Source organism: Lactuca virosa, chromosome 1 (genome assembly GCF_052849685.1).
Source record: "Lactuca virosa cultivar CGN04683 chromosome 1, Lactuca_virosa_CGN04683_v6, whole genome shotgun sequence".
Lineage (NCBI taxonomy): Eukaryota > Viridiplantae > Streptophyta > Magnoliopsida > Asterales > Asteraceae > Lactuca > Lactuca virosa.
In genome coordinates, this window is record NC_136426.1 from 20,270,290 (window position 1) to 20,293,596 (window position 23,307).

The window sequence follows — 23,307 nt, forward strand, 5'->3', positions numbered from 1 at the left end:
ACATTATACAATGAATAAAGGCTAATTAATATGGTGATTAAATAATAAGAGTTTTATTTATATTCAATAGTTTTGAGACCATAGTTAGTTAGGTTATTATTGTGTTTCACTTTGCATGTTTTTACTTCCCGAATAATTGGATTATTCAAACATCCACAGTCGATCGTACTTTTGGAAATAAGTAGCGAATTAAGACTGTCATAAATAGAATTGTAGATTGTCTATGGAGATTAGACATAACAATAGTTTTGCTGTAATGTTCACGAGTACTTGAAAAATGGAGATTTGAGTATTGGGTAAACCCACGCTCAGAGAATTACTTCATGGATTCTATCACGAGTAACTCTGAGACGATAATATCTTATATTCTTGAAACGGAGATATATGAGTTGTTGTTTACAAATAAGTTGTGCATTGATAATACGTAAATGCATCAGTAACTTGATGTTATAAAACATATTTTTGTGCGTGATTTGATGAGTGAACAGTGCAAGCATATACGTCGAAGTTTATCCGTTCCTTTTGCCCTAACGAGAAAAGCGATATTTGTGGGCCCCTCGATTATTTGATGTCGATATCTAAAGCGCTTGGCCAAGCCTGGACTGAATTGATGTGTTCAATTGGTAGTCTGAATCGGTCGTCATAAATCATAAATCGGGAAACAAAACTTGGGCAATGAAATTTATTATAATCCATGTATCATGTTCGTATGATATCTTGTATAACAGAGGAATATTTGATCACTTATCTTAGGACACGTAACTGACTGGGTCAGAGTTCGACAACGGCTTTGAGAGCTACAATTTGCTAATTGGTTTTTGAAGTTATACTGAAAACTATAGTTATTAGACTTATCTAAGTGGGAGACTGTTGGATTAGGTGTCTAAGCTCATAACTATAACTGGTATATACTTGAATTGATAGTAGCACAATCATTTTGGGTTGCCCTCATAACTAGCAACTAGACATAATGACTTTTGAAGAGAGAGGTTAACTTTATTATTTGATTAATAAATTGATATGAATGATTTATTAATGTATTATGAAAGTAATATATTAATTATAAATCATATTATTTAATTAATAGTTAATCATAAATTAATTGGAATTAACTTTGAGATTAATTGAATTAATTAAAAGTACATTGTTTGGCCATTTATTGATAGTTGAGGAAAGAGGCTCTAGAACCTCCCTATAAAGGGTTGGACGAAAACTTATAGGAAGGCCCTAGAATTTCTGTCCACGGGCCTTTGGATGGGAATTCATGGAATGCTTGGTCCTTAAGCTAAGGAATTAGGGTTTCGTCCTAAAACCCTAGCTTTGGCTCTAAGCTACCTCACCTATATAAGGATCCTTACCCCTTCACAATTTTGGACATATGAAACCCTAAGGGAATAGTCGAAATTCCTAACACTCCTGTCATCTCTCCTCTCTCATCCTCTTGCTTAGTTTGAGTGTGAACCATTAGAGGGGCGACACTTGTGACGCTTGCTCTCAAAGTTCAAGAAGACTAGGATTTCATTGTTATTGCTATATAACAATTAAGGTGTGTTTTTCCTAACCCTATCAGTGATTTCAAAATTATACTACTATTATTAGGGTTTCCCAATTGATGTTCAAATGTTGTATGTTCAATTAGACAAAACATAGATCAGGAAATTAGGGTTGCATGCACAGATAGGTTTTTGTTTGTTATGCTCAAAACCCATCACATAACATTCTCTATTATATTTATGGTATGTGGTATTTTGGGGAACTCACTAAGCATTGTGCTTACGGTTTACTGTTTATGGTTTCAGGTACTTATGGTACAAAAGGGAAGGGCCCGACGTGACTGCACTACATCCACCCATGTTTCCACAATTTTATGATTTTGGGATTGTACTATGATAGCTGTTTTTACATTAATACACTTTTGAATGGTTGGTAATACTAAATGGTGTTTTTTGGTTGAAATAAAAATGAAATTTTTACCTTTAAATTTTGGGACGTTACACATATTGTGAATTTGAGAATGCAACTAAAACAGCCAATACTGATCTTTACCTTGAATTTTTGGGAAGTATATTGATGGAGTTGGTTTGTGGTTGTAGTTTTGAGAATTCCCAATTTGAGTGGTTCTCACTGGAAGTTGGGTCTTATAGTTAGGGAGAGGAGGATAGTGGTTACGATTGAGTATTTTCAATTTATTAGGTTGTTTGCTAACAACTATGGGTTTCCGAGTGATCTATCGACTTCTCTGTAATATGATTTGATTTCGAAGTGGTTAACCACACACGCTCCACTAATGACATATAAAGCATGATGTGCGTTTTCATTGATTAGCATGCTTTTTATATTTTTCCTAAAGTAACCAGAGTGAGATTTTTAACGAAGGTTCTAGTACTTTTATATAATTATACTTTTAATGAGGTTATGTTCTATCGAACCCATTCTCCTAACGATCCTCCACCAAACAAGGGAGCGGTGGGTGAGAGTAGACACCCATTCAACGAGGTCCTATTTATAGTTTAGGTAACTTGCAGACAAAACTATATTTGAATTAATTGAATAATAGATATAATCTCAATTCAAATCATTTTCTTATATGCATCTAGGAGGCTTCCACAAACCCTAGAAGAGCCTCCAAAACCGTCCACCATTGGATGGTTCTATAATTGTCTTCCTTTATTCAATTATTGGACAATTACAATTCATCACTTGCACCTTTAATTAATTCCAACTATTTAACTATTGATCTCATGTCAATTTATTATTCACATAACAAATTAACATATCAACTATCTATTTCCAATTAATATATTAATCACATAATATATTAACAAATCATTTTTTTCTCTCTCCTAATATCATTTCTAGCTATTTCTTATATGAGGGCAATTCAAAAAGGATTTTGCTTCTATTTGCAAGTTTATACCAATCCAATTATTAGCTTAGACACCTTAATCCAACAACATCAACTTTAGGTACGAAGGATGACAATAGACATTGGTTTGGTTTGGTTATGATGGGGGGTTTTATGATACATTTTATTCATGTTTCCGTTTGGATTGGAATTTATGAATTATAAGTTTAATGACTTATTTTGATAATGAGATTGGATTGGAACTTTTAGATAATAAATCTAATGATTTTGTTTTAATAAATGGATTTCAAAAAGTTTAAAATATATCAAATTTTTTGGGACGATACTAAATAAGTATTAAGACTTTATAAATCAAACATATAAACTGGTAAATCAAAAAACATAGTCATATAAATTTATGGTTAATATTACAAAATGACAATCAACAACATACAACTTGTTCTTTTCAATATGACAATTATGTCATATCGCATGCCATAATAGAGACAACCCTCTAACGATAGCACATACAAATATAAACGAACAAATTATGTCATATTAAACGTCATATTGGATGTCATACATGATAAAAACAATTTAGACGGTTGAAATATACCTCAATGTTGTAATGGGTACCTAAAAAACTTTAGTGGCATACCACATACGATTAAAAACGATTAACCTAAAAGCAAACTATATACTATTAGGTGTCATGACCTTAAAATTTATAATAAAGTAAAATCTTAGCAAACAAAAGAAACATATGGGCGTGGTTTGATGTACAAGCCCAAACAAAGGAGAGAAACGATAATAGAATTTTATTTACAATAGTTATGGCCTGAGCTTATATATACATTGTTTTTTGCTCCAATATTTTTTCACAAAACCTAAATTTATTACTCAGAGATATTAATATCATCAATGCATTTGTGTATGTATACAGTGAGTGGTAACTGGTAAGATGTGCATATAAATTGATTATTATAATATTACATAAAAATATATTTTATTTATTTATTTATCAAATACCAATACATAAATAATATTTCCCATTTGTTTTTTCCGTCTTCACTCGGTCAGACAAGAAGAGGAAGCAAAAGAAACCCAAAATTCACTCACACGGATTGCGATCCGCTTTCTCTCTTTTCATCTAATCGTGTTCGTCCGTTCTATACCAAAGAGATCCAACGGTTTATATATACTCGCGGATCTTTTTCCCCAATATTTCAAAATTTCCCACATCCCACGTATTCCTATAAAAAGCCATCTCCTTCCCACTCTCATCAAACATCGATCTCTCATTCCTGCAATTTACAATCTCTCAATTGTTTATTCGATAGAGATGGCAAGAACTAAGCAAACTGCCCGGAAATCAACCGGTGGTAAAGCACCAAGGAAGCAGCTTGCAACAAAGGCGGCAAGGAAGTCAGCGCCGGCGACCGGAGGAGTGAAGAAGCCACACAGATTCAGGCCAGGAACGGTCGCGCTCAGGGAAATCCGTAAGTACCAGAAGAGCACCGAGTTGTTGATCCGTAAGCTTCCCTTTCAGAGGCTTGTGAGAGAAATTGCTCAGGATTTCAAGACAGATCTAAGGTTTCAAAGCAGTGCTGTGGCTGCACTTCAGGAGGCGTCTGAGGCTTATTTGGTAGGATTGTTCGAGGATACTAATTTGTGTGCGATTCATGCCAAGAGGGTTACGATTATGCCCAAAGACATGCAATTGGCAAGAAGGATTAGAGGTGAAAGGGCTTAGATTTTATGCAAATGTTGTTCTGGTTGTTCATAAAAGTTGCTCTTTGATCCAAGTTGTTCCCAAAATGTATCGCTATTAATGATATTGATATTGTTCTTGAAGAATTATCTATTACTTTCTACTATTCCTTATGCAATAATGTGGACAAACAAATTCCAAATATTTTAAAGCGCTTTGCTTTAAAGAAATAATATGTTGTTGCTACTATATATTGGTTAAAAATAATCACAATCAAAGAAGGAAATATGCTTTGTAGCCATGATCTTCACATGGCTTTGCAACTATGTATGTACAACCATAACCATCTTTGAGGAACTAACTACATATAATTATATAAATCACGAGGGGTGTATCAGAGTCGATACAATAACCGTCCAAATAGAGACTTTTGCATTAGAGATTTAAAGTGTCAAACGGAGTTGGAAAAAAGCTGTTATTATCCAACAAAAACAATATATTGTTCATATTTACAGAATGAAACCAATATCCATTATTGACTCAACATTAAAAAACCCACAAAAACATAAAAGAATATAAACGAAAATATAATATCTTACATTCTTACTTATGTACTAGCAATCAATCCCTATCCCTTTGCGCATCTTTAGATGTTTTTTGACCCATTGAAAATGCATCTATAAAAAATGATAATATTAGTATTTATGTATATGAAGAAAACCTTACCAATTTCTATATGAACCAACTTGTCATTCAATTATTCTATTGCAATACTAAATAGACTAAATAGCTTAATATCCGTCCAAGTCAAATCTTGAGTATAAATAAAAAGCTTACATGGTTTTAGTGCTAGTGAACTTCTTCTATACTTATCAATAAACCTACAACCGGTACTAAACGCCAACTCCATGTTCATCATTGGTAATACATGTTTAGCTAGTATAGACAATATAGGGTACTTCACCGAAATTTGCTTTCTAACAACCTAAAATGTCAAATCTTTTATCCCTTTTCTCCTTTCCATCATCCAAATAAATCTCCACCTCACCCTTACAATCTTATTCTTATTCTTCTTCTTCATATTTATCGAATTTTCACTCAAATCGATATTTGTGTCGATCAAACTACTAGAATTATAACAAGAAGAACCATCTTGTGTGTTTTGCAGATTTGTTTTCTCACATTGCTTCTTGTAGTGGCTGAACAAATCCTGTAAAGTATTCGGTTTTTATTTTAGTAACCAAAACCAATTCAAAATAATAATTCGGTTTTGTTCCAAACCAAAGCAAAACATAAAAGATCCAAACCATACAGTTAAATCATGTTGTACATCTAAGCAATTCGGGTTTACCGAATTGTGAACAACCATAACTCAAGATATTCACAATTTTCCTCAATAGCAAACTAAAATTCACCATTTATCGCACACCTTTACAAATATATACAAATGGAATACTTAAAATTTAAATTCGTAAAACCTTACAAAAAAACATCTTTCATTTGGTTATGCAAAGCCAATAAGTCAAGCATCTGATAAACTTCTCCAGAAAATGGTTTGGAGTCATCACATGACACAAACTCTTGAACCACATTATCAACCTGAATTGAACTACACCCTGGGGTTCTTTTACTCATTATCTTACCTCTTATCAACTTCCTCACTCTTGAAACACCATCCCATCTTCCAAGATCCGCATATATGTTTGAAAGCATCACATAGTTTCCAATATCTTCAGGTTCAAGCTCCAAAAGATGCTCCATTGCAATAACCGCAAGTTCAAGATTACCTTTTGTTCTACACGAACTCAACAATGAACCCCAAATTACAGAATCTGGTTTCATGGGCATGTTGTTTACCAATTCAAAAGCTCGATCAAGACATCCGGTTCGTCCAAGTAGATCCACCAAACATCCGTAATGCTCGATTCCGGGGTTTAGATTGTAATCTTTTTCCATGGAATTGAAGTATTTCAATCCGATTTCTAAGAATCCAGCATGGGCACATGCAGATAAAAGACCAACAAATGTGATCTTATTTGGTTTGATTGTTGTCTTTTGCATGTCTTGAAACAGTTTTATGGCTTCAGGAGCTTTACCATGGTTGGCTAGACCTCCAATCATTGTACTCCATGAAATTACATCTCTTTGAAGCATTTTGTCAAACACTTGGCGTGCTTGGTCGATGTTTCCACTTTTCGAATACATTTCAATCAGAGCATTGCATACACTGATCTTTTCCAAGAAACCATTTTTCTCTGCGTAAAAATGGATCCATTTTCCTAGCTCAAGAGCACCTAATTGTGTACAAGCTGGCAAAACCGAGAGTAAGCTGATCCAATCTGGTTTAACACCTGTTAATTGCATCATGCGGAAAATATGCAACGCATCTTCATGACTCCCGATTCTTGTGTACCCAGAAATCATTGCAGTCCATGAAGCAATTGACTTCTCTGGCATCCCTTCGAAGAGATCTCTAGCTCGTTTCATCTGTCCCAGCTTTATATGCCCGTATATGAGACTATTCCAAGATATCACATCTCTGTCAGTCATTTCATCAAACACCTTATGTCCATCGGTAATACCATCGCATTTTATATACATATCCAAGATTGAATTTTCTATAACAATATTTGATTGAACTCCAGATTGTAAGACATGCCCATGAACTTGCTTGGCTAAATAAATTTCGGAAAGCCCTCTACACGACCTTATAACAAAAGGGTATGTGAAGTTGTCAGGAAAAACTGGTTCTTTAAGCATTTGCTTGTATATATCAATGGTGAACAAATACAAGTGGCAGTGTGTATGGGCCCTAATTATAGCATTGTATAAGTAAATATTCGGCTCAGATACCTCTTTAAATAACAATCTTGCATATTCTACTTGTTGATTTTGCTCACATACATTCACCATTTTCGTGACCAAGTAACTGCTATGTGATAATGAAAATTTCACAATTTGGGCATGGATTTTCTTCAATTTCCTAATGTTTTTACAAGTCTGCAATATGGGCGTGAACATGTTCTCCAAGATCTTTAGAGACAGTAGATTGGTAGTTGCCGCCATTGATACTCAAAAAATTTGAAAGGCGTCGGATAGGATGGAAGTTTACTTAGGCCTTGGCTGACTACGTTAAGACGCTGGATGACTCAATCGCCCATATATATACCCGCCGCATTCATCAGGTTTAACACTTTTACACCCGCCTGAGCAAATTTGCTTTGCTGTTTGAGAGTGGTACTCCCAAGGATTTCCAATTACTTCATGAAGTATTTAATTCGTAGAAATTTTATGGTTTCATAGCAATTTTGTTTTTTTCGTCTATAATTTTTATACTACCTGTTAATTTTTAATTTTTTTTTTCGGGTTTCCTCTTTTCCTTTGCTGATTCGGATGGTGATTAGGCATTTTTATTGCTGCTTTGGCATGATATTCAACGTCCTATAAAAGAAAATGAAAAAGATTGTTTAAGGGACTTGAATTCAAGAGCTCTTGGTGTTTACCCGACATTGATGCATCTATGGATTTCCAGACAATGAGATCATGAGGGTAAAACATCTTTTACACAACTTGAATTGCGAGCTTGAGTGTGGATGGACTATGGATGCCCAGAAACCTACAATCACCAGACGAAGAAGACGATACATTGCGCAGTTTACCATTTTAAAACCCTAAAAACATGCTTAAGGGACATGAAGGAAGCTGGAAAAAGGAGAAAAGGGTAAAACTAATTAGTTGCATGACTCAACACGATGGTCATTCCCACCAATTAGTTGTAATGTTGGTTCACACACTTGCCAACACGATGGTCATTCCCACCAATCAGATGCTTCTAGGTCTTATGGGTTTGGATGAAATTTAAAATGTTTTGATCAGGTAGACGAAAATCATAGATGGATGTTTTATCGAGTATTGTGGATATTATGAATATGAGGAAAATTGGTTTTGATATTGCGGGAATTGTTGAAACTGAGTTTCGGGAATTGAGAGTCGAGAGTACTTGAATTTTGTGAACTCAAACCACAACTCAGGTTTCAGTTCGTAGTCATACTTTTGTCTTTGGCACGTTTTGGATCCATTAGGCATAATATGATAAAATGAAAGTTAGAAGAAGATTGCGGTGTGATAAAATGAGACATTTAGTATGGTATTTATAACGGTTTAAAAAAAATTCAAAGTATAGACTATTAATATATGTAGTCGTTGGAATATGTGATTTTTTTTTTGAAATAATCAGCCATATATATAAAAAAATCTAGCAAGAAGCTAGAGAAATAAACAATTACAAAGAGTTCATGGGTTTTTCAACCAATTAACCAAAAAAACATAACATTTTCTATTTCTATTTGAACACTAAAGAAAAGATAACCCTTTGATGGAATCCATGATGCCATTCTTCTTTAACTTTTCCGATGCAAACAAAAGATCTTTCCTATACTTCCAAATGTACCAAATGGTAGTACAAACAATCACATCCACCATATATGGATTTTTAATTAATCGACATATTGTCGATTAATTGAAAATGATTTGTAACTGAATCAAAGTCCATTCGAGCGATCTCCAACCATTTGCATATGACATCCTAAGTCCTTGTAGCCACTTGACATCTTACAAATAAGTGATCCAACTGTTCTACTTCAAGATCACAAATAGGGAATAGAATAGAAGGAGCATCTATATCCCGATTTTCTAAATTCATTCTAGTTGAAATTTTATCTAAACAACTACACTATATCATTATGGTTTACATTTCTAGGTTAAAAGGAGTTCCATCTAGTATCTGTATTTGCATAGGAAAAATACTTTCGTCAGGGCCGGTTCTGAAATGCCCTGGACAAATAAAAAAAATGGTCCTTATCGCTATTATAAGTTTTTTTATTTTTAAATAAATATATATAATATATAACATAATAAAAAAAATTGGCCCGAAAAAAATTAGGCCTTGTGCAGCTGCCCACTTTGCCCCTCCCTCCGCTCCCCCCATGACTTTTGTCAATCTATTTTCTAGTCACATCCACAAAAAAAAAACCCAATTACCTTCAATATTCCACCACCACCTATCATTTTAGTTTGATAACTCGACCTGTTCGAGACAATCAATAAGATCCATAAATTGAGAAGCTTCTTCACCACCCCTTGGTTGATGCCTCCACTTTCAACACCAAACCCCATCGATATTTTGACCCGCTATATAACAATTTTGTTCATTTTCAAGTTCAAAGAGTCTAGGAAATTTAACCTATAAACGATGATTACCATACCATACATCTTTCCAAAATCTAATGTTTTTACCATTCCCCACTTTTTTCTTTAAAACTGAATCCATCAGAACTGCAGAACACCTTGATTTAGAAGTCGGGAATTTGAAGCAACAATTCTACCCCATGGCCCTGCTCCCAACTGAGAATGGGAAGTATGTAAACCACCAATAAGGAGTACATGGATTTATTCAATGATTGAATCAAATTAGGAAAGAGAAGTCGTAAGCCGCCGTTCTCGCATCACCATGGGCGGCGTTCCCGTTGTTCCCACTGTTGGCGCATGTCTCCTAGTCTTTCCCATGCCCGCACTCTCCCTCTTATTTCTTGTTTTCTGGGAGAGAATAGAAAACATCAATAGAAAACACCGAAACACAATAATTAATAAAGTCAAAATCAACATTGAAAAACTCACATCATCAAAATTAATCAATTATTTATCCATATTACCAAAACATTATATGTGAAATCCTTTATCCTACAACGCTTCAATTTTTTTCCTTCTTCGTATAGGAGGTGTTTGGGATTGCTTATTTAACTAAAATAAACACTTTTTGATCAAAAGGTTTATTTGCTTTTATGGTTACAAAAAATTATAATTTAAAAAGTGTTTGGATTGCTTATTTGTTCACAAAAAATTATAAGTTAAAGAGCGTTTGTATTGCTTATTTGCTTTTATAAGGTGTTATCCATACAAAAAGTTAGAGGTTATAAGTTAGAAGTTATAAGTCAATAAGTTAGGAATGTCTTATTTCTGAAAAACTCCTTATTTGAGGGTTCTAAATGGTCATTTTTTTATTTTTTATTTTCAATCAATTTTTAAAGTATTGGCTTTTTCAAATAAAACCAATAAATCAATAAATCATTTTGAAACTCAATCCCAAACGCCTTTAAATAAAACTAAGCAAGAAAAACCGAACCCAATATGGATAATAGTTTTTTAATATTAACTATTTATAAAACTATCTACTTGTGATCTAATTTACTTATTTCCTAAAATATAAAAAAGCACGATGGAAATGTTTGTTTAAAAATCTTAATGTCAAATCATAGATTACAATCTTTATCCCTGAAATTAAATATTATAATTAATATGTAGTTATGTACATTTCACATCCCTTCATGGAGTTTTGACCCTACCATCAAATGCACCCTTGAAATCAAAAGCTAAAAAGGAAGTACCGATTCGATTCCAATCAATTAGGTTATTCAAATAATTAAGATATGTAAATGATAACTTAAACATCATAATCATATCATAGGTTTAAATTTCATCATAAAATATGTCAGAATACTAATGGACGCATATCCTCTTCATTGCTTTCTAGAACATGAACATCCTAGAATTAATAAATCAAACACGTTGATCAAGAATAAGGCCAGACTGAGTGGGTGAGGTCCAGGCCGTACTCCATTCGCCACATCATCACAAACACCGCCCCCGGGTGCGGTCCAGGTGCGGCTGAGGTCGCACTACGACTTTCCTGGGAAGCATTTCTTCCTTGAATGTGATTGGTCCTCGTGGTTACCGTTTGCAAACGGTCATTTTTCAAAAAAATTATTTTTACTTTTATTTTTTTACCAATACTATAAATACCTTATCAAATTAACCAAAAACCGTTTGAAAAATTTGGGTAAAAAATCGTTGCCAGGGGCTTGGATGGATGTGGTGAAAGCCGGGATGGAATTGGATGAACTTGGAATTACATTTTCTTCTTTGTTCGACATTCACATTGGTGATGGTTCGGATACCTTATTTTGGTATGATAATTGGACCGGCCAAGGATCTTTGGCCTCGATTTGTCATTGCCTTATAAATCTTGATAAAAAGAAACCTACTTTCGTTTCTGAGCGGCTTTGTGGCAATCAACCAAACTGGAATTGGAAAAGGGCGGTCATGGATCAAATGGGGGCGGCTGAGTTTATCAAGTTGGAAGGCATTATTATGGGGGCTCATACTTCGAGTGGTGTAGATACTTGGAGATCCAAACTGTCGAGTGATGGTTCTTTCTTTGTCCGCGATCTAAGGCACCTGATCAATTTAAAGGCCACCCGTCCAGTTCAAAATCCAACTATGTGGATCTCCTTGGTGCCGACAAACGTGATTTGTTTTGTTTGGAGAACTTGTTTAGATCGAATCCCTACTTCGACGACTCTGGCTATGAGAAAAGTTAATATCGCGATCTCGTCTTGTCATTCCTGTAACGATGCGATTGATGAATCTAACCACATACTTGTCAATTGCCCAATAGCAAGAGGTGCGTTTAGTTGGATCCTGAATTGGTGTCAAATTTCTGGTCAACAATTCAATTCGGTGGCTGAGTTAGTGGGATTTGCTGCACAATGGGGGAGGTGTCCTAAGAAGAGACAAATTTTCATTGCTATCATTTACGGATTTCTATGGTGTGGATGGAAAGCTAAGAATGCAAATGTCTTCGATAATGCTAGGACTTCTTCGTTAAATTTGGCGGATAGCATAATCACCTTGGTGTTCAATTGGGTAAAATATAAGGGCAAGTTTGGTGATTGTAATTGATGTGTGTGGAGTTGTAATCCTTTTGACATTTTGTAATTTGTTTTTCTACCCAACCTTGTTTCTTTAAAGGCTGGTGCTAATATATTTCCGCCGTTTCAAAAAAAAAAAAAAAAAACCAAAAAAACCAAAAAAACCATAAACACTCACAAACATTTTATTTTTTTTTACCATCTTCTCTATTTTAAAACCCACAAAAATGTCATCCTCCAAAAATCCAACCAACAAAAAAACACTCACTAGAAAAACCACAACTCCAAGACCTTCACTCGATCAACCGGTTTATTCGCCTCCTTTCTACCACTACGGGGGTATGCTTCCCTATTTTCCGCAACATATCCAACAACCACAACGTACTACGCAACCATTTCCACAAACACAACCACAAATTGACCAAGATTTTGATCCTTTTGATTGTGGTTCCCAACCAGAGTTTGTTCCACAAACACAATCACAACCATAAACACCCATTTCCGAACCCGAACCAGAATTTGTTCCACAAACTCAACCCTCTCAACCAGGAACTAAAAGAAAAGAGAAGGCGGAAGCTAAACCGTGGTCACCTCAAGAAGAGTTAGTGTAACGACCCAATTTTCAAAGAAAATTTTCATTTTTAATTAGTCAAAACACTTTTCTATAACACATGAAATCTCAATACAATTGTTTCAAATTCATATCCAAAACAATATTATTTCCAAACATCAGAGTGTCACATAAAATCCCCGAGAGAGAGTGCACGTCGCGCCATCAAGCCTTGCCCTTGCCCTTGGGCTCGGATGTACCTGAAACAAATCCACAAACTGTAAGCTAATGCTTAGTGAGTCCCCCAGAGCATACCCCACACACAATCCACATAACACATATCAAGTTAGCTATAAAAGATACATATATCACATAAGCCATGCATACAACATATAAGGAAGCCATGGAAACCCTCCAGGGTCTTACACCTAGTGCCACTGGAACCCCCACGTGGTCTTAACTGCCTGCCATGGGAACCCCCACATGGTCTTCCTGTCATGGGAACCCCCACATGGTCTTCACTACCAAACCACACATAATGCAAACTAAACATACCAATATACTAGGATGCCATGGAAACCCTCCAAGGTCTTACACCAAATGCCACGGGAACCCCTCGGGGTCTTCTATGCAACAGTCATACTAACATGACGCATAACCAATCAAAAATCCACATAACATAAAATGGGCCAACTTTGGTGCCTTAGACCCATTAGTATGGTGAGAAGACTCACCTCTCGGATGTTGAACTGACAAGCTAGAATCAGATATGTCCCACGTGCTGCTCCAACTCAACCGCTTATAATCATTATGTGACTAACTTGTCATAATCCCATAATTACCCTCAAGTCAACCCTGGTCAAAGTCAAGGTCAACAGTCCATGTTGACCTCAACTCACCGAGTGCATCCAACAACTCGTCGAGTTAGCTGTATGACTTGTCAACTCGCCGAGTTACCTTTGTACCTCGTCGAGTTCCTCCCGAGTCCATTCCACTGAATCCCGCATCAACTCGCCGAGTCATCCTAGTGACTCGTCGAGTTCATCAACTATCCAGAAACCAATAGTTCATTCAGACCAAAACCCTAATCCTTCACTGCACTCATTCAGAAACTCAAAAATGGGCAAACCCTATCCCGACTCGTCGAGTCAGCTAAGGGACTCGACGAGTTCCTTCCGTCCTTTCCAAGTTCAGCCCTTTTCAGTGGGATCTAAGGTCCCAACCTTCAGATCCAAACTCCCTTAGTGCAGATACCACGTAAAGTTGCAAACTTTACGTGCATGCAAGGCCCTTCAAGGCCATAACATCAAAACTAGGCTTCTTACAAGGTTTTTGTGCATGGAAAGGGGCTAAGCTGCATAAAGTGAGCAACTTTATGTCATTGGGGACCTAGAGAGGTCCAGATCTGGAACCATATCCTTATAATAAGTCTAGATCCGATTTTGACTCCATTTTGCACTAAAAATGGCCATTTACTTCCAAGAAAAGGGATCTAATCAACTATAGATCAAGGTGACGACTTTATACCTCAAGATGATGGCCAATACATAGTAGATGTCGGATCTACTGCTCCTCTCCTTGCTCCTTCCTCTTCAAGCTCTAGAATCCTTCACAAATACCCCAAAATCCCTCACAAAAGCTCTTACTCTCACTCGAGAAGGTGCAAAGTCGAACTAGGGTTTTCTATGGCTAGAAGGGTGGTAAGGGAGGCCACAAGAGGCAGATTATGTTCCTTAAATAGGGTGCAAACCCTAAAAATTAGGGTTTCTCTTTACAGTTCCTACTCGTCGAGTCGGGGCCTTCCGACTCGTCGAGTAGAACCCAAATCCCGCGTCCTCATAATAGTCTCTACTCGACGAGTTGGAGCACCCCACCTCGCCGAGTCCATGCACAAAACCCTAAAATCATATAAATTAATCAATACCTGGAATAGGTGTTACAGTTAGTATTAGCACAATCATGGATTGACGTTTCAGAGGACGCGAAGACGGGAGGGAACCAAAAACATGATCGTTTTTGGATGCGCGTTAGAGCCCGATTCCACAAATGAATGAACCTAAAACTATATCGTACTAAACATCAGGTGTACTAAAAATGGGGAAAGATGAACAAAGACGTCATGTTGTTTAACGATTTATATAACATGAAACGGCAATGGAAAAGCGGCGAAAGTGACGAAGTGATTTTGGAGAAAGCTTTTAACATTTATCAAAAAGAGCAAAAGAAGACTTTCAAGTTTTTTGAAGTTTGTAATCTATTCAAAGACAACAAAAAATGGCAAAAACTAAAAACAAGCGACGAGTACATCGATAGTGGATCAAAACGGTCAAGAACTTCCGAATCTGAACACACTTCATCGGATGCTCGTGTTGGTTTCGACCTCAACGAGGATGGGCCCGTTCAAGTGTCACCACCCCCGACCAATGGGAAGGGACAAAATAAAAAACAAAGGCAAGGGCAAAGCGTCGGAATCGGATGGCTTGAAAGAAATGGATGAGAATGTGCAAGGCATAAAAGATAGAATGGATAAATTTTTGCAACTTGCTTCGGATAGAGAGAGTCGGAAACAAATAGTCAGCGACCTGAGAGTGCTATCGATGGACACGTCGAATTTGACCGGTGATGCGCTTCAAGTTGTTTTGCAAATGAAGGAAGACGTGAAAAAATGTTATGGTAATCATGGTTAATTTGTAGTTGTTTTCCAAGTTTTTAATTATTTGATGTGTGTGTGTGTGTTTTTTTTTTTTTTTTTTAAGTTGTAGGTTTAAGCTTTCTAATTTTTTATTTCCTAGGATTTTTTTTAATGTCATGTTTTTTTTTTTAAAGTAATGTAATGGTTTTTTTTTTTTTTTAATTAATGAAATCTTTTGTTTTTAATTAAAACTAAAACTTTTATTTATTTAAAAATAAAAATAATTAAAGGAGTGTGGCACCATTCCTTAGGTGTGGTATGAAACCACACTTTTGTGGTAATGAGTGAGGTGGCGCCTACGTGTCACTGCGGTTTCATGAGGGAGTGCGGCACCACTTCCTCCAACCTAACAATAACATGATCTCACAAAGACGTAAATACCCTCTTTATCTCTGATCATTAAAAACAACCCTACAAAGCTTATCCAATTCCATCATGACATTGTGGCTCTAGAATGGTGTTTATCCATTTTACATGTACAACAACAATACCCAAATCACATAATAATTCTTTTTTACATATACATGAACACCAAAAAACAAACAGGTAGATGATTAAAATCATTCAACTATTATATATAAACATTAAATAACACAGAACAAACAAAAGCTTAATTCCATTTAGGATTACTAGCTACAAACTTGCAACAACAAATTAACTGGGATTTGTAGTACTATTAGATCAACAACAAGCATGAGGTATATATATATATTTAGAAACAACATTTGCGTTGAGGATATATATATATATATATATATATATATATATATATATATATATATATATATATTAATGGTCCTCAAAACGTACAACAATGCAAGTAATATTGTCGGAACTGCCCCTTGCATATGATTCTTGCACAAGTTTCCTACATGCAGCTTCTGCATCACTTATTTCATGCACAATACCCACAGCATCCTGCAACAAACATCACTTATAAATCTAGATGAGAAGAACCAAAATGTTTAGTTTTTTTTATCATATAATACTATAAAATATAAAGAATCAACTGTATTACTTATTGAACATTAACTTAACAATTCAATACCTTGATGCATAAAAACATAAAATTTACTTAAAAAAGCACAGTACCATAACTACTAACTATACTTGTAGTTGTAGACAACAATAACTTGATGATGAGTGTGTGAAAATAAAGAAATTAACAATATTGTGATACGCGTTATTGTGTTTAACCTAATTAGTGTTATTACAAGTTTGTTATACTAAGATAGAAAAAAACCAACCAAAAATCACCAATATGTTATAAAAATAAATTTAATGATGAGTGGCTAACCTTATTTGATAGTACATTCCAGAGCCCATCACTTGCAATAATTATAAACTCTACACCTTCAATTAATTCCTCCTGAGATTCAACAATAAATCAACCACAATGAACAACATTCTCCCATGATCATTAAAGCCTCAAAAAGATTAACAATTTATAAAAAAATAAAAAAAAGCAGTTATTAAAGTACCTGAATTTCTGGTTCAGCTACAACATATGGCTTGAGTAGTTTGTCTCCAAAGGCACGAGAAACAGCAAGAACTCCACCAACACGCCATGTTCCTGAAATTCACAATCTATTAACCCCTAACTAATTACAAATTTGCCCTCCATCTCCCCAAGTGTGCTGTCATTTTGTCATATATTTTGGGAACAACATTAATCCAGACATCACTTAATGGGAATTAAAAGCAAATAAACAAGAACAACAAAAAGAGAAATTAAATCCATGGGGGGTAAAAGTACAACTAGAAATTAATTAGCATCTTTATATAGAAATTTACTACCTGCCCAAATGATGAAGCCACCAGCCTGTTCAATACGCTCACGTTCATCACTTCTGTCAGGCTTGTGATCAATTGATAAAGGGATAGCTGCAAACAAAACAAAACATAGGTCATGTCTGGATCCATAACTAAACTATCCAAGGGTATATTGGTAAATTAAATAAGCTTACAACTCCATCACATCATATGCTAAAGCTCTTTCCATTCCATAATAAGCATCTTTACCAAATTAGTAGTCATTCGATTACCAAAAATGATAAGTTTCTTTTTTTTAAAAAAATATTTTCTCTTGGTCTTATTTGAGGTTTCCTTAATATCTTCTGTTAGTAAGTCTTAACAATTAACAAAGGTCCATATGATAGAGGTGAATAAATAGGTATAAAGTGTAAGCAATTTAGAAAGAGACTTGACAATAGACGTGACAACAAGGGTACTAGGAATTGCACATGGAAGTATGTTAATGTCGCGTTCAAGAGGAAGCAAAAAATAAAATATTGACTTTTTTTTTTGACCAAAATGAAGCACACAGTACTACACTTCCTTCGTTAAGGCATGTTTACTTTGATGTATTAAGGGTACAACTTCACATGGAGAAAAAAGTAGAAGTACCAAAACAAGATGAGAGGAAATGAGAGAGAGAGAGAAAAGGTATTCTATTATATATGTATATATGAAAGCACATAAAGATATTAATAATAAAAGATATTAATTATCCTAACTCAATTTTCCCTTTTAAGATTCCGGATGATTTCCATCTTGTTACCCTTGTCAGATTGCATTTGTGGAAAACCAGTGCATGTGCAATGAAGATGACATAAGCACATGCTACACAATGAATGCAACCCCACAAGGGACCAACATAGAGCTAACATGCTAATCTTTACATGGAAAAACACACTAATAACATGGAAACAAAGATGCTAATTAACAAACATACCTACATCCTTGTTGAATTGAAAGTTGAAACCTAATTAATATTGTTAGTTGTACCTGATCCTGCCCTTGAAGCAACAACTCTTGAATCTCCTACATTTGCTACCAGAATCCGATCACCAAGCATTACAGCAGTTGATGCAGTAGAACCAGCATCTCTTTGCTGTGGATTTTCTCCACTTAGGTAATCAGCATCTGTCCTTCTAAATGCTTCAACTGTAATCAAAAATCAATATCATTCACTTATATATTCACCAATCAAATACCATATTAACAGTTTGACACAGACACTGTTCATACCTATGGCTGTCTTTGTGTCTTTCATAAAACCTGGATGACCACTTAAGTTCTTGAAAAGATTGTTCTTAAGATATTCTGCTGTTCTTGAACCACCATGACCTATTTAGTATATACATTGTAAGATCAGAAACAAGATTTTTCAGAAAAGATGATTGACTATACAAGGTCTTGTTATCTTGTAATGGAATTACTGACCATCAAAAACACCAAAAAAGGCAACTGTTTGACCATCAACTTCTGATATTGTTGTTTCAAAGTAATCCTCCATTGATGCCCTTTTACCCTTGAAACTGGCATACCCATACTTAAATCTTGCAGTTTTGCTTCCACTCACAAAGCTAGCAAGATAAAGATAGATTTAGCTTTTGAAATCTTATCTTAATAGCCAACAATCATTAAAAGGGTTACTGTAAGTTAAAAATCACTTAAGGCATCTCATTATCTCAGATAACTGTGTATATCGGTGCATAATTTTATGTTTACGTAACTTTATTCTTTTTAGATTATCGTGCGCTGTTTGCCTTTTAAGTAGTAAAGGTAAAAGAACTGCCGAATTGATAATGATAAAGGATATTGGCAATCGATTATAAACTAAAAAAGAAGGAATTTTAATTACTCCCCTCATCCAAACCTAGTACAACCTGTTAAAATACGAAAAATCACATCAAGGTTTGCAATTTAATTTAAACACCAGGATGTTTCAATCGTAAACATGCTTTATCTTTAATTTCGTTTATGACCAAATAGATTCTCCTCAATGCTCAAAATCCAAAAAAAAATAAAAAAAAAATGACTTCAAAAATTTGTAAGCAAGAGGATAAAAGGTTAATGAAATGAAAGCTGAAATATTAGGTCCGTTTTGTACCTGATTCCACCACCACTATCCAAGGCATCAGGGTCCTTAGAGGGAACCGCAATGGCGGATTGGTGTTGTTGTTCATTTTCATGTTTCGGTTCAGACAAAGGTTCTGGCTTTTGAGCGGTAATAGGTGGCGGATTCCCCGGCTTAACGTCGTCGGAATCGTCTGTAAGGCGAGGAGGTCGGCGGTACTGTGGAGGAGCGGCGGTGGCGGAGGCGGTGGTGGAATCTTTGACGTCCATGATCAGTAGCAATTCATTCAAAGGTGGAATTTTGGGGGATGATCTGTCGTTGCTTCTGTTCTATTCAAACATTGTTTGTATCAATTCATCTTTTTCCATGGTTTTCAGTGCTTTCGGTTCGTTGTTATATGGCGGATGACGCTACCCAATTTTGGTAATTTTTGTTCTCTTGCGATTTACACCCTGTACTTTCTCTCCTCTAATCACTTTGACTCTTCTAACTTTTTAACTTTTATTTTAATTTGTTTTTTTGAAGAGACTTAAAAGTTAAAACTAGCTGGTAACTAAACATGAAATATATAATTTTTATTTGTTAAAAATAAAAAAAAAACTTTTAAAATATATAAAATTATTCAGAAGATATGTATAAAAATTAAAATTGAAACATAACGTGATTATTTAAACTATAGTTTATAAAATTTATAAATATTTTATAACTATTTTAATTTATTTAAAGGTGGCTTTGTATTGATTTTTATGTATAGTTATATAGAAATATTGGTCTCTCACAAATCCAGACTATTAGATATATTAGGTGTGAGACCCGTATATTACACGGGTTTATTAAAAATAAAAGTTTAATATAAATATTTAAACATTAAATATTTTATAAAATAACACTTTTATATAATATAATGTAATCTTTTGGAACATTTATAAAAGAAATCAAATATTCTTTAGAGCATTTATGATCATTTATTATCAAATTAATAGAATGATTTTCTTTTCTTATAAAACTTGTTAGAATTTTATGGAATTTTATTTTAAAAAATGAAAATTCTCAAAAAATGACAAATGGAAAATAATAATTCTAAAAATCCCACAAAATTACATGTAGTAAAACTCTTGAGAATTTGAAAAGTGGAAAAAAAAACCTTCATTTATTATAGAGGATCAACTTACACATAAAAAAATAAAAGACACTACGATGATCAATAAACTAACATGTCGTTTCGCAGTGTTATTTGTTTTCGTGTTTATGCTATTAAAAGACATGAAATGATGCAACCTTATAGACAATACATCTTTATGTTTTTTTTTTTCTAAATCGTGAATATATAAAATAATAACATCTAAAAAACATCAAAGAGTTAAATGAAGGCTAGAAAGAAAAAAAGAAAACCGTGAAAGAGAAAAAACAAAAAAATATGAAGAGATAATTTTTTTAAGGATAGTTTAGTCATTTCGTTAATATATATTTGAGATTTTTGTTAACCCAAAAGCTTTAATATCATGCTGTTAGACAAAGTTTTTTTTTTTTTTTTTCTGAGATTTTTTTTTTTTTTTTTTTTTATAAACTAAAAGGTAAAAACTAATATTTAACCATTTAAGTTTTCGTGCTTATTTGGTCATTAACTCATTTTAAATTTTAAAATGGTATTGAACTTTTTAATTATTGTGAAAATAATTATTACGACTAGTAAAAATAAGTTTCCGTACTTTTTTTGGCTAACTAAAATCATTAATTTTTTTTGCTATTCAAGGTCACTATTATAATTAGTTATTAAACTTTTTGAAATTTTATTCGTTCAATTTGTTTTTACAACTTTATTTTTTATTTTATTTTTATATTTCTTTCATAATTCATTTTTATAACTTCATTTTTTAAAATATTTCTTCACAATTCGCTTTTATAACTTTGTTTTTATGTGTTTTTGCATGTTTTTTTGTTCACAAATTATTTTTACAATTTCATTTTTTACTTTGTTTTTCATGTTTTTTTTTTCAATTCATTTTTACAACTTCAGTTTCATATACATCGAGTGATGCTGCATAATTAATAATTTTCTTATCTGTCAGTTTACCTATTATACTAGTAACAATACCTCACATAACTTCTAATAGACATAACTTTTGGCATCAAATTATGTATTAATATACTCAGGAGAATCATCTTTTGGATCCATAATGCCAATAATTAAATAAAATTTATAAAATCTAATACCATAACATAACTAACAAAAAAAAGAACTACTTACAAGGAGAAGACGATAACAACATAAAAAATAAAGTACTAAAGAGATCGAAAAAACATACCCAACAAAATACAATATAAAAACCATAAACTGTGATGAACAATATGGAATATGGCTCAAATCAACAACCATGGGACAACAACTTAGTAGAGGTTTCACCTCTTAGATTGGAGGTCACGTATTTTAATCCGGAAGTTTGATGATTTCTACTAATTTGGTGATACTAACATCTAGCCATTAATCAGCCGTTCAAAAAAAACATTTGAAAAAACATACAAAAATAAAGTAAATATATGAAGATAGAAAAACTGACCGTGAAAAGAATATAAAAAATGAAGAAAAAAAAACAAAGTTGTAAAAAAAGATTTTGAAAAAAAACATGAAAACGAAGTAATCAAATAAAGTTGTAAAAAAATGGTCCATGTGGTATGTATTTTTGGGGGTTTTGGTCCAAACCACGAGTTTTGTTTTTGATTGGTGGTCATTTTCAACAAGTCTGCCCGTGGTTTTGGTCTCTCATAAAACTGAAATGACTATTATACCCTTAATGTATTTTTTTCTTTCTATTTTTAAATATTTTCTTATTATATAATAAAAACCCCCCACTTACCCACCCCTACCTCTCTCTTTCTCTCATATTAATACCAAGAAGATATAATCACCATCATCATCTTCTTCAACACCTTCATCTTCTTCAAAACTCACTCACTCATTGGCTCTTTACCACCCTCCCTCCTTCCAGCTACCAACACCATAATCAGAAATCAATCTTTTCACAATCCCTACCAATATGCTCAAATCAAATACATATATCAAAACCTTACAATTAATTTCTAACCACAAATCAAAACCAAATCCTACCCAAAAAAGATCAGTGCTCAATCAATACAGATCTGAAATGCGACCAGAAGGGTAGGCAGTAGAAGTGGAAGGCTGAGAAAATCTGGAACATCACTAGGAAAGCATGGTGGTGGGGTGGTTTTATGGTAGTGGTCTGGTGGATCTACAGAGAAGAAGTTCAGAGATGTTTGTTGAAGGCCGTAAGGACAATGAGTGGTGGAGATTCGTGCTCTGAATAAGAGGAAACGAGTTTATCTTGGGACATTTGAGTCACCTGAAGAAGCTGTGACTGTGCATAAATCGCCCTATCGTCGGAAACATGTATCTAGGTCTAAATCGACACCGCCAGAACTCTACATCTAGGTCTACAGTCGCCTCCAAAGTTTTGCATTTGGTCTAGTTTCTTATTCGTCGGAGGTATACCTTAGCAGTCGGTGTTGGGTTTTCTTGATCAGTGGTGGGGGAAAACTGGTAATGATGATGTGGCTGATTGGGAATAATAATGTAACACCTCAGTTTTCAAACCAAAATTTTCATTTTTAATTTACCTAAAATATTGTTCATACCCAAACCATCAGAAAATCACAAGTATCAAGTACAAATCATCTCAACAAATATCAGAGTGCCACATAACGCCCAATAACAAAATCTCCCAGCGATTGTGTACAATCAGACCTTCGCTTTCCCGCGATCCTCAGAAGTACCTGAAACACATATAATCAACAACTGTAAGCACGAAGCTTGGTAAGTTCCCCAAAATACCACATACAACATAACACAAATAAACAACTATAGG

At 34.3% G+C, this 23,307-nt stretch overlaps 4 protein-coding genes across 5 annotated transcripts; 2 read left to right on the forward strand and 2 right to left on the reverse strand.

Moving 5' to 3' along the window:
- The first annotated feature begins 4,118 nt into the window (after positions 1 to 4,118).
- Positions 4,119 to 4,702, forward strand: LOC145153512 (histone H3.2-like). Its single transcript, XM_079075512.1, has one exon. It carries the CDS (start codon positions 4,188 to 4,190, stop codon positions 4,596 to 4,598), a length of 411 nt encoding a protein of 136 aa, XP_078931638.1. The 5' UTR covers positions 4,119 to 4,187; the 3' UTR covers positions 4,599 to 4,702.
- A 709-nt stretch (positions 4,703 to 5,411) lies between these two features.
- On the reverse strand, positions 5,412 to 8,534 carry MEF21 (mitochondrial editing factor 21). 2 transcript variants are annotated; one of them, XM_079075835.1, is made up of 2 exons: positions 6,200 to 8,534; positions 5,412 to 5,766 (listed from the first exon to the last, which is right to left on the reverse strand). In XM_079075835.1, the coding sequence occupies exons 1-2, from the start codon at positions 7,620 to 7,622 to the stop codon at positions 5,735 to 5,737; spliced, it is 1,455 nt and encodes a 484-aa protein (XP_078931961.1). In that variant the 5' UTR covers positions 7,623 to 8,534; the 3' UTR covers positions 5,412 to 5,734. The 2 variants fall into 2 exon arrangements, with proteins under 2 accessions (XP_078931961.1, XP_078931734.1); XM_079075608.1 differs by lacking the exon at positions 5,412 to 5,766 and having other exon boundaries at positions 5,937 to 8,534.
- A 2,943-nt stretch (positions 8,535 to 11,477) lies between these two features.
- Positions 11,478 to 12,353, forward strand: LOC145111897 (uncharacterized). The gene has a single exon (XM_079048135.1). It carries the CDS (start codon positions 11,478 to 11,480, stop codon positions 12,351 to 12,353), a length of 876 nt encoding a protein of 291 aa, XP_078904261.1.
- Positions 12,354 to 16,153: 3,800 nt separating this feature from the next.
- On the reverse strand, positions 16,154 to 19,849 carry LOC145157213 (Protein phosphatase 2C family protein). Its single transcript, XM_079076459.1, has 8 exons — positions 19,460 to 19,849; positions 18,790 to 18,932; positions 18,595 to 18,693; positions 18,352 to 18,510; positions 17,362 to 17,448; positions 17,046 to 17,137; positions 16,862 to 16,933; positions 16,154 to 16,482 (listed from the first exon to the last, which is right to left on the reverse strand). The coding sequence occupies exons 1-8, from the start codon at positions 19,693 to 19,695 to the stop codon at positions 16,354 to 16,356; spliced, it is 1,017 nt and encodes a 338-aa protein (XP_078932585.1). The 5' UTR covers positions 19,696 to 19,849; the 3' UTR covers positions 16,154 to 16,353.
- Positions 19,850 to 23,307: the final 3,458 nt, after the last annotated feature.